General features: G+C 39.8%; 1 protein-coding gene across 1 annotated transcript; it reads left to right on the top strand.

Annotated features, from left to right (window-relative positions):
• The first annotated feature begins 6,910 nt into the window (after positions 1–6,910).
• On the top strand, positions 6,911–11,407 carry LOC123426075. The gene is made up of 5 exons (XM_045109847.1): positions 6,911–7,584; positions 7,672–7,754; positions 9,731–9,968; positions 10,069–10,175; positions 11,025–11,407. Exons 1-5 carry the CDS (start codon positions 7,027–7,029, stop codon positions 11,059–11,061), a joined length of 1,023 nt encoding a protein of 340 aa, XP_044965782.1. The 5' UTR covers positions 6,911–7,026; the 3' UTR covers positions 11,062–11,407.
• Positions 11,408–12,318: the final 911 nt, after the last annotated feature.

The raw sequence follows: 12,318 nt of genomic DNA, 5'->3' as shown, positions 1-12,318 counted from the left end.
GCAAAGAAAAATGATTATGTTGTAATTAGTCGCGCATGCGGGCTGACGAAAGTACAGCTCTGCTATTTTTTATATCATGCGAGTGGACCCGAGTAGCAAAGCCAAAAATTAGGCTGACCCGAATCGTAACACGCCGCCCCATGGGAAGGATGAGCTGCGCACGCCTCCCATTAAATTTTCCCAAGAAAGTTATATTTGATCGGCAAACCAGTCCAGCCTTCACCAACCATATTAGTCTGCATCATCAATAAAATAATTAGAATACACAACCAAGATTAGAATTCATATACACGTATAAGTATGTGCCCTTTGTGTGTTTCGGCACGTCACGTGTAGGGCAAAACTAATCAAAAAGGAAGCCTGCCATTGCTAGAGTTTGTGGCATATACGAAGGTATATAATTAGTGGCTTGGATCTAATTATATGCCCAATTCGCCTAGTTCATTTTTAAAGCGAACGATGCGCTGGGCGTACACGCATGACAATAAAAGTTGGCCAAACAGGGCTTGAGGAAAAAAAAATTGGCCACACGGACGCAGCAGGCATGCCGGTATAGCTTGCAACAAATACATCTGCTGAAACTATCATATTACGTTATAAGGAAATATATTGTCATATACTCTTTTTTGCGAGGGGAGATATTATTGTACAAGGGCATGACAAGAATTCTATTTCGGACAAAACTATTCACATGGTAAAGGCATAGAAAACAAAATTACTCATAAAAGATAAAACACTTGATTATTGGCTTATAAAGAAAACAGTACTTGAACTCGATTTGATGCACAATAAGTCATAATGCACTAATAGTTCACCTTCTCAGTTTTATTTAATATTTTTTTAAAAATCAAGGAATGAGATTCTATATATATTCCAAAACAAACATATACATATCACCAATGATTTATTATTAAATAAATAACGAATTATGTATAGGAAAGGCTTTTTCTTTTTGCCCTTATATAATCTAATAATTTTGGACATTTTTAGCATCATATAAATTAACGACCGCCGCCCATAACATCGGACAACCCAAAAATTTATTCAGTGTGTCCGTGTAGTGTATCTATAATTTTATATTATCTTTATCTAGGTGAGAGAGCAAACTTACTAATCGCTTCTATCATTTTTTATGATATTTATACGTCGTAATACCATGACATATAATTTTTCTTGCGAAAGAACTGCTATATCGCAACATATAAATGATCAGAATAGAATTCACCCTACTACAAAAAATGTGTACCCTCTTGTAGTCACCAAAGTATGGCAAATATATATTAGTACATAGTTGTATCTGAACATACAATAGCCCTTAGATCTTCATAATTATATTTAATTAACATTCGATAATCTGCATTTGGTAATCACCACATCTAATTAGTCAAGACTTTTATCACGTGTCATCCCCCCATTCTAATACTCTTCTCGCATCTCACAATAGTCACCCTAATGTGTCATGATCTAGCGTAACAATGGAAGACACCATCTATTTACTATTGTTTGGTGAATCAACTTGCTATATTATTTTCTATTGCTTTCATACCACGTAAAATGACTACCGACTGTCAAGACAAGATACAATAGAGATTAAATACTTGGGAAGATTCCCAACACGAAAGAAATAAATACTTACCAGTTCCAACACAATAAAGACGAAACCCTCGCTAAATACACATTTCAAAATGTATCAACATCTAAAATATAACGTATAGTGCAATAGAGTGGTTAAATAGAAGTAAAAAAATTTAAATCGAGATAAAAAAACTTGACACATACACACAGTAAGAATGATGCCCTAAACAAATACACCTTTATGAATATATAAAAAGCTAAAATAGTATGTACCATAAAATAAAATGGAGAAATAAGAAGAAAAATATTAAAATGAGATAAAATGAAATACTTAACATTTATAACGCAATAAGAATGCGAGGGTCGTCATACTAGTTAATATTAGAATCAAAATACAATCTTTGGGTGAAGGCACTGCCTTAAATTCAGGGACTTGTAGTGCAAATCCTAAAGCAAGGTTTTGATTTACCAAAATAATTAAAAAGGATTTTTATGGAAATAATATTTTATAAAAACTATTTTCCGAGATATACTCACAAGCACACATACAACAATGACAATCAAGGCACTCATAGCATTCATTTACAAAGTTTTAATTTATACCAAATTTTGAAAGAAAGACAAAGTGAGGTGAAAACAAGGTGTGGCAAGGTAATAAGTGCATTAACTCCTAAGTATAGACACTAGGTATAGTTTTGGAAAGGGGATTCATCCTATCTGACGTCCATGCTAACTAAGGCTTCCTACAGTCAGGATGACTCTCATACTATCTCTGTAGGGACCCCGATTTATAGGTCGTGATCACCGAATGCATGTGTAGAGTGATTCGAGAAATCAATGCTCACCAAACACACATAAGTTGAATAACAAGAGTCTTATAACCATATATACCATCTGATACAAATACAAACCATTATGGTCAAGTCTTACATAGATAGCGCCTCGAAGGCTGGCACACAAAACATAACTAGTAGCGGAAATCTTGATCGAAAGCATGAACCCAAGCCATCGGCCTTAAATCTACATGCATTCTAACTCGGAAGTGTCCTAGTTCCTGCGTACGTCTTCAACGAACTCTTCTCCATATCCCTGCTCTTCCAAGCATGGCCAATTAAGTAACCAGTGGCAAACGATCGAGCACTTTGAATATAGTCGCAAGCAACCCATGATATGCAACAAGGCAATAAAAATGCATGATATAACACTAAGTAGGTAAGTTTGCATAAAGCTAATTTTGAGTGCAATGACATGATCAATCTTGTAGAAGCATGCAACAACATGATGGAGATATCCGTATGAACATGTTATAGTTATCATCATAAGCAGGGGTTGGATGTCCCACGTTCATTTCACATACCAAGTCATCTGATTTAGCTCAAGTATCATCTTTCTCACACCATCACTTGTTTCACAAACGCACACGTGGTTTGCAAAACCATGTGGACATAGCCCAAGAGCGGTCATCCAACTGTCCTTGACCATGGACACGGCTATTCGAGTAGTTTTACACTCTGCGGTTGCACATTGTACCCACAAGACTCGGGGAGCTTCCATATCATCCATGACTCACAATATATTACATACCCAAGGTACACACCCAAACAATGTATTTCTCCTAGCGACACTAAACAAAGAGTCCACTCGATTGGTACCCAACCCTCATGATGTACATCATACGAACCTCGCTCTAGATCATACAATCCATGAAGGGACCAACGGTGTGCCCGGTGCCTATGAAAACAACGCATGGTCGCCCTACAGGGCACGACCCCATCTCGAGAGTGACCACGTCACTCTTGCCACTAGTAATGCGGGCTCTCTTCTAGCATTGACTCAAGTAATCAACAAAGCACCGTCCCATAAGGGGTATCGTGGTCGCGCATGTAAGGTCGGAGTAACGGTCGCAACTTACACCAATCCGTTTTTGAAACCACACACACACAAAACCCTTCTCGGCACACCACTTATTTCCCAAGTGGTCATCCATCTCAACACCATCTCCCTCGGGCATTAGTGTCACCCCACAAGGTTTTCGAAGTACGTTGAAATCCTTTTTTCATGTCACCATGCATAGTTCCATTCCATTTGCATAGCCACTACTAGCAAACTAACTATTTCTCACCCGCACAACCGTCATAGATGGTAGGGTCATTCTCAAGTGCAAGTAACAAGGAGGAGTTTATCACAGACAACCCACCAAGGTGGTTGATACATATCCAAAGTATCTATAATTTTTGCTTGTTCCATGTTGTTATATTATCATTTTTGGATGTTTTACAATCATTGTACTACAACTTTATATTATTTTTTGGGACTAACCTATTAATGGTTGCAAAATTTCATAAGTTCTTGTTTCACACTTTGATTTGTAGGAATTAATTAGAAATTGTCCAAAAAACCACAAAAGGAGCCTTGCTGTAGGAGGACTCTGACTCTCCTGAAATCTGCACACAAACAGTTTTATAGATCGTCAGTTTGACCGCCAGATACAGCGTCAAATGGAAAACGATAAAACTAGAAACGTGTGGGGAATTTTATGGCAATGATTTTGAACTACAAATTCGTCCAAAACAGGGTTCGTATGCGATCTGGAGACCCGTTTTACTGAAGGAAAATATCTGATTACGGGATCACAAGAATTGTTGACGTGATTGAGTCCAACTCTTAACATATCTGATATATTCGGCCAAACCACGACTTTGGAGACTCATGAGGGCTGTAAGTAGCCCCTAGGAAGGTTCTATAGGTGCTCGAGAGCCATTGGATCAAGGGTCCATCCATCGAAGGGCCATAGAGCACCACCGAGGCACATATAAGGAGAGAAAACCCTAATTTTGGTAGAGCGACCAAGATCCACGAATTTGCCTCTCCCTTGGCAGCCGCTAAGAAGGGGAGAGGCTCCTCCATTGGAGCACCAAGACCAAGGAAGAAGGAGGGGCAAGGGCCCGCCGCCCGTCGCCGATGCCGTGGTCGCCATCGCCGCCATCTCTTCGGGGTTGCACCTCTCCATCAACAAATCTCTCTTCCTCACCATGATAATGTGTGAGTAATCCTCCTCGGGGCTGAGGGTATGTACTAGTAGCTATGTGTTCAATCTCTCTCTCGTGTTCCTGGGATGGCACGATCTTGATATATCGCGAGCTTTAGATCTTGCAATTAAATCTTTTAGTTTCTTGTTTTTCACTAGTTTGATTTTATAAAAGAAAACTACAAAAAATGGAATTGAGGTTGCCTTATATGCTTCATCTTTTCAATGTATTTCGTGAAAATGATGGAAAGTAAAATTGTGCTCAAGTGTTAGAAGAATAAGTTATTAAAATGTTTGGCACTAAATCTTTAAGTAATGAGCATGATTGCAATGTTGTTAGTATGAATTCTTTGAATATCCGTAGTACTAATGATGATTGCACTAGTCATGATAAAAAGATTTCTTATACGCATGTCAAGTTTTGTGAAGTGCATAGAGTTTGTGAAGACATGCCTAAAAGGGAATATAGATTTTGCAAGAGGCATAAGTATTTAGAAACTAAATGGTTGCAAGAGAGGCTATATATTTGTGCTGAAAGACTTAATATTTCTCGCCGTCCTTGTGAACTTTGCAATGAAAGTGGTCATTTTAATTTCCAATGTGCATTATTTCATGATCGAATTGTGTCCAAAAATTGGGTATAACCTCATTACCCTTGAGCATCATAATGAACTTAGTCTATTTTTGGGGTACGAATAAATGAAACATAAAACTAAGGATGTTCCAACTTGGGTTCTCATGAAAATGATTGATTTTGATCTAATTGAAATCTATGTGTATTGCTTGATAAATTGCATTGAGAATCCTTATTACCAATTACTTAAAGATAAGAAAATAAATAGAAGATGAAGAGAATACTAATAAAGGGGAAGAGGTTTTCAAATATCCTCCTATTTTTTCTTATGATGAATCAGGTAACGAAGATGAGCTTTTTATTGAACCAGCCTTTTCAAAAAATAGCTTGGGGGAATCAAATAAACCCACACATAATGCGGTGAAGAATAAGAAAAAAAAAGGAAAAGTAAAGGTAAAGAGGTATCTCTCCCAAATAATGTTTCTCCCATTATTGATAGGCCTCGTGAGAATGAATCAAAAATAGTTGTGGAAGATGATACACTTGAGGATGATTTTGTTATGCCTATTGCTTGTTGTTATAATTATAATTGGGAACATAATGATACTTCTTATAACCTTGAAAATATTTATGGCACCAACTTGGAGGATGATGATAATAATTGCTATACTATTGATTCTATTCATACTATTAATGATGAGAGTGATTATGTTTATGATATACAAATCCACAAGCTTGGGGATGCTATGTTTGATGAAAATGACATGTTTGAGAATTTATTTTTTGCAATTATTGTTTTTCCCAAGCTTGGGGATGCTATGCTTAATGAACATGATCTTTTTATTCCCCCTACTTTGAATGATAAATTTTTTATAATTATTGCATGCCTCCTACTTATGATGACTATTGTGATGATACTTATGCGATGAAAAAGAGTGATGATTACTATTATGATACTTGTCATAATTATGGATATCCTTTTACTGAATATTACTCTTTTAATGTGGAACCAATTGGTAGTATTCAATTATTTTATGATACTCCCACTATTAGTCATGAGAAAAAAAATTATTGTGTGGAGAGTAGTAAAATTTTTGTGCTTGTAGATCATGAAAAGAATGCTTTATGTGTTGTTTATATTGTGAAATTCCTTTATGATGCTACTTAAAGTTATTATGAGGGAGGAACATATGCTTGTAGGAACTGCAATAATATCAAGTTTCTGTCTATGTCACTATTAGGAAAAGGGCTATAGATGATATAGACACTGATGGCGCACCAGACAAGTAGTGCGCCATTACTATATAGCAGTGGCGCATCATGTGCATGTGTGCCATTAGTGTGATGGACACTAATGGCGCACCACACACTCGGTGCGCCACTACTACATATATTGTTTTTGCAAAAGTACTAATGGCGCACCGGGGCAGAGTGCGCCATTACTAGTTTAACTAGTAATGACGCACCACTACTATATTTTTTTTTGCAAAACTACTAATGACGCAGCACCAACTCATGCGCCATTAGTAACCAGGGTTACTAATGGCACATTTGTAGGTGGTGCGCCACTACTATATTTTTTTTGCAAAACTACTAATTGCGCAACACCAACTGACGCGTCATTAGTAACCAGAGTTACTAATTGCGCATTTGTAAGTGGTGCGCCACTACTATATTTTTTTTTACAAAACTACTAATAACGCACCATCTGATTACTAATGGCGCACGTGTCTCGGATGCGCCATTGCAATAATTCAGATCCTCGTCCTCCTTACCTGACGCCGCCGCCCCCTCCTCGCCGCGACATCTGTCGCTCCCCCCTGCCGCCCCCGCCCCCGCCCCGTCCGCGATGGAGAGATGCACGCAGCCCCGCTCCCTCCCCTTCGGTTTCTTCTTTCCTCGCGCTGCCGGTACAGACGAGGAGGAGGAGGCGGAGGAGGGGGGGAGGTCCGCCGTTCGCCGTCCGTCCAATCCCCTGCCCGCCGGAGGGATCTCCCGTCCCACGCCCGCCGGCCGACCCACGTCAATCTCAATCTGGTCTGCCGCTGCAGCTCGGAGCAAGGTGCAGGCTTTCCTAGAGGCCGCGTGCTCCGGCGACCTCGAGGCCCTCCGGAGTAGGCCCCCCGCTCCCGCCCCTTTGCTCACCTGCTTGGCTTCGTCGCTGTTGCTGCTGGTGTTGGTTGCAGAGTTCGGTTCCGCGCTCGACGAGGAGGGGAAGGGCGTGGCCGCAGTGGCCGCCGGCATGCGGGACGCCAACAAGCGCACCGCGCTGCACTTCGCCGCTCGGGAGGGGCGCACCGAGGTCAGCCAGTTCCTCGTCGAGCAGCTCCGCCTCCCCGTCGACCCCAAGGACGACGATTGTAATGGTTCCCTCAGTCCCTATCCCCATGCCATGACTCTGTTCTCCGTTGAGTTCTCTGCAAATTCTCCACTCGTGCTTTCAGTTTGAGGTACTCGTGCTTACCGTTGAGGTACTCCGCTTTCTTTTCATCAGGCTGTTGTCGTCGGTAGAGCCCTGCGGATATTGCATAGCATCTTACAGAACTTGCTCACTCATGTAACCAGGTCTAACCAAAGGTATGCCTTACTTTGTTGAACACATTTTTTGTTGCCAGGATTCCCAGGATAGCTGTTGTGTGGTTAGCAATTTGTCTGCATCTTTCGAAGGCTAAACAAATGTGAAAAGAAAGTACTCCCTCCGTCCCAAAATAAGTGTCGCTGATTTAGTACTGAACTTGTACTTATTTTGGGTCGGAGGGAGCAGTAATTAGGAAATGGGAAATGCAGAACAAACATTTTTACCATATTCAGTATCAGTGTTATCGTTCTCTAATGATCCATTGGCCTTCTCTTTGCTTTTGTATGAGGGGCAAGGATGCCTTTTGATTTGTCAAATGGTCAATCTGGATAATGTTAACCAGTAACCATAGTAAGTTAGTAACACATTAACAACTATCAAAAGAAGGCGTCAAAATGACACAAATCACAGCTGAGCAGCAAAAGAAAAGCCAAAACAGAAAACAAAAACACCTAGGCTTACCTAAAGTAGACAGCAAAAACGAAGAAAATGAAAATTCTAAGGACTGAACTACAGCTATAGAGCTACAGCTATGGCCTAGGCTTAAGAGACAGTGAGACACCAGGGGTATCGTGAGCAGGGGTGCCCTTCTCAGTATCTTTGCGTCTGCCAATTCCCATGGCCCTGCTTCCACCCAAATGGAGCCAACCTGCTCCTGGTAGCATGGAAATACTCTGTTGAGTAGGCAGGAATAGTGCAGTCTCCAGAGCCTTCAAATCATGAAGACGTTGAGTGGTCAAGCACCTTCAGCTTGTCATTGCCAACTCACCCTGCCACACTCAGAACCACTAAAAAAACTGATCACCGCAGTGGGCTGAGGGTCATGCCCGGAAGTCCATGCTGGGGGAAAGTGCACAACAGGTGTAAGATTGTTTGTCCTTCCTGGCCGCAAAGGACACGCCTCAGGATGATCCAGCGAAAATAAATTGGTGATCATTGTCAGGGTTGAGGATAACACCATCAATGGCCTCCAATGGATGAAGGAATTCCATTTCCTTGCACATTCAATCCTTAGGTGCCGTTGTTTTGAATGGAATCAGAAGAACAAACCATATACCACATGCCTCCCCACTTGCCTCCCCACTAATGCTGTAGGAAAATATCTGCTGTGGTCTACCTTTCCATTGAAGACTGTGGAAACCAGATTAGAAAAATCTCCAAAAAAAAGCATTATGTTGGGGAGGTGACATTTTCCAAACATGTAAAAATTCAAAAACACATTCTAGGCCTCCAGCGCATTTGGGAACCACTCCCTCCCTTCCAGTTTAAAGGGCCCAATTCAAAAATCTCCCTAACCAAGGTAGGTGGTGAGTGGTGGAATATTTTTTTCAGTCCGTGTAAGTACTCAATTGGTGTGCTCATTTTCCTCAAAAAATTGTGTTTATTACTGATGCATTAATTGCAATGGATGCATCCGTGACCACTGAATGTCCAAGAACTTTTCATGCATTGGTAAATTTTCTCTTAATCTTTGAATGCAGCGATTTAATGCACCTCGAAATCTGAATAGGTGATAGGGAGCAATAAAAATGGGACTTACAAAACGAAGAACAGAAAAAGCGAGATAGGCCCTCTAAGCCGGAATGGAGATAGTATGAAAAGGAGAAACAGAGAAACAAGTAATAGTCAATAGTAAAAGGAACGCTATTCAATGTGACTTACTTTTTCTAGCTTTTAAATGCAAATCAGTTTGAACTCGAAAAGTTTCAGGTTTATATGACTTAGAGCCTACATATGAATTTATTAGTTTTTTGTTTATTCTAAAACTTGTACACATGGTTTCTGCAGAGTTTTCAGCGAAAGGGTTGTTTCCCTGGATATTTTCCTATTTATAGATCCTACCAAGTGCAGTTTTTGAAAATAGGCAGTAATACAATAACAAGTGTGGGTGGATGATTACTTTATTTCACTTCTGTATAATGGTAGGCTGTCATGCTTATGGACTTTAATACGATTTTCCTCAGTGTAACCTCAGGGACAATGTTTCTATTGAGACGTATGTTGACAATAACATGGAAATGGAGAGGAACAATCAAGGACACAGTTCTGCTTTGCTGAATGTGCCTGACCCAGAGGAAGATGGGCTTCACATTGGAAACATGTTTCTTCCTTCTACATTCTGGACTCCATTCTTCAGTGGAGTGCTACAAATTGCGCTAAAATATTCGGAAGAGGGTATTCGTGTTGATGCATTATCCATAATGATCCTCATTGTAAGGACTAGTGATTCCAACATGTGAAGCAATCTTTATTTTCTTAAGTTGGTTGAAATTACCTATGCTGACGCCTAATATATTATGCTGCTACTTTCAGATTTGGATTTATTTTTGTAATGGAAAGCTTGCATCAGTTGCTGCAGAAAGAGAATACATTGCTCGTAAAGAAGCATTCTGTGCATCTACTTTTCTTGCTTTTGAACTGTAAGTTCTTGTGCTTAGATATTCTATCTTCCATATTTAAGAACATAATATGTTGCATATGGAGCACTATTCTTGCCAGTTGAATGCTCCACTGTGTGCCTTCTGCAGAATAGTTAGTTGCCTGACACCATATCCCTTGAATTCTTAGTTATTTTAGGGGGAAATAATTACATAAATGCTTTGGACAATCACAAATTCTATTAAATGCATGATAGAAGTGTTTTGGACCCTCGTCAATTTCCCAAACTTTCTGCTGCCTAACTGGCTTATTCTAAACACACATCCTGTACAAAATGTGTGTATAGCATCTCTCATAAATTAAGTTGGTTGCTGTATCTCTATTGCAACTTAGTATCATATAGGTTTTTCCATTTTATCTGAAAAAAACTGATGTAGTGCTCAAGTTTTAATGTAAATTGTATTTATCGGTGGTCTACCGTCATGTATAGCTTTTGCTCCTGGGGAAACTTACATCGAGTCATATCGTGGTCTTCTGGAGGTATTTTGATGTGGGCTTTTGCTGTCTTGGTTGTGGGTTCATTTTTCATATTATGAATAATTGTCCACATATGACAGTGCACATACCTTCAAACGAAAATATGGTTTTTGCAAGGATTCTATCCAGTTCTCCAAGTTATAGATATTTTTTGCTAACTGTTCACTCTGTTAAAAAAACACATGCTCCAAGAAGAAATGCTATTTTCCTCTTTTAATACTAGATGTACTGGACACATATTTTTTGTGGTATTTGTTTTCTGATACTTTTTAACAGGATGCAAACATTTTTGTTGCTGTTATTTTGATTTCCCTGTGCTCAGTAACTGCAAGCTAATACGATGTTGCTGTTAGGCCCTACGATGTTGAAGATGCTTTGCAGTGGAGGTAAAGATGGTTCTGAACTGATGGAAACTGTTGGATGTGAAAATGAACCACAACAAGCTATCAACTCAGTTCTCAAGGACTTGTCTGAATGTTTGACTTGTGAAGCAACAACTTCTCTGGTTGATATGACTACCTACTAATCAGATGGTTGCGAGTGCATACAAATAAGTATTCATATTGTTTGGTTGTTTGCAGAGAATGGCGGACACTACTTTGATCCTTTGACAGATAGTTCTTCATAATGTGATAGTGTATAGGCCTTCTTCCTGGGGACCAACTGCTCAACTACTGCACTCCTTGGCTGCTACCGACCAAAAATTTTACAAATCTGTCTACATGTTTTGTTTCTACATATTTACAAATATCCTATCAATCCATTTTTAAAATGGATGGGCGCGGCAACGCGCGCCTTTCATGATCTAGTATGTTTTGTAACTTGTGCAAATATCAGAAAAAAATAATACCTAATATTCATACTAGTGGCGCACCACTTAGCACTTTAGTGGCGTATTGCAAAAAGCACACTAGTGACGCATCGTCAACTAGTGCGCCATTAGTAATCCAGAGCACATCGGTAAATATGGCCCCTGGGAGGCATAATAATGGCGCACCATGAGCTATACTAATGGTGCACTGACTGGTGCGCAATTAGTATACCAGATACTAATGGCGCATCATGAGCTATACTAATGACGCACTGCCTGGTGCGTCATTAGTAAAAAATTCTAATGGCGTGATGTACTATTTTGTGGAATGTAGGTAGTGGTTATGACCGATTCGATAGAAAAGAGGGAATAGTTTGCATTTTTCGTTGGGGATTCCCTGGAATAAAACGTCGCGTCTTCCTTCGATTCCTGATGCGGGATATCCAATCAATTAGAATTCACGTTAAAGAGGGTCTTTATCCTCGTCGTATTCTTTATATGGAAATCCGGGGCCAGGGGATCATTCCCTTGACTCGTACTGATGATAAGTTTTTTACTCCACGAGAAATTGAACAAAAAGCTGCCGAATTGGCCTATTTCTTGCGCGTACCAATTGAAGTATTTTGAGGTATCTTTTTGACCTGAATTGAATGAAGAAAAGATAAATTGGAAGAAGAAAAGTTTTCTCAACATGGGGAGGAAGTCCCTTCGAAATTGGATTTGTTATTGCTAGTGGCGCACTTGTAGTGCGTCATTAGTAGCCAAAACAGGTGCGTCACTAGCAAGCCTTTTCCTAGTAGTGTGTTTTTAAAGTTTTGAAGTTGCACTTGTTTTGC

This window comes from Hordeum vulgare, chromosome 2H, assembly GCF_904849725.1.
Source record: "Hordeum vulgare subsp. vulgare chromosome 2H, MorexV3_pseudomolecules_assembly, whole genome shotgun sequence".
NCBI classification, from domain to species: domain Eukaryota; kingdom Viridiplantae; phylum Streptophyta; class Magnoliopsida; order Poales; family Poaceae; genus Hordeum; species Hordeum vulgare.
This window is presented reverse-complemented; position numbering and strand designations above follow the sequence as displayed.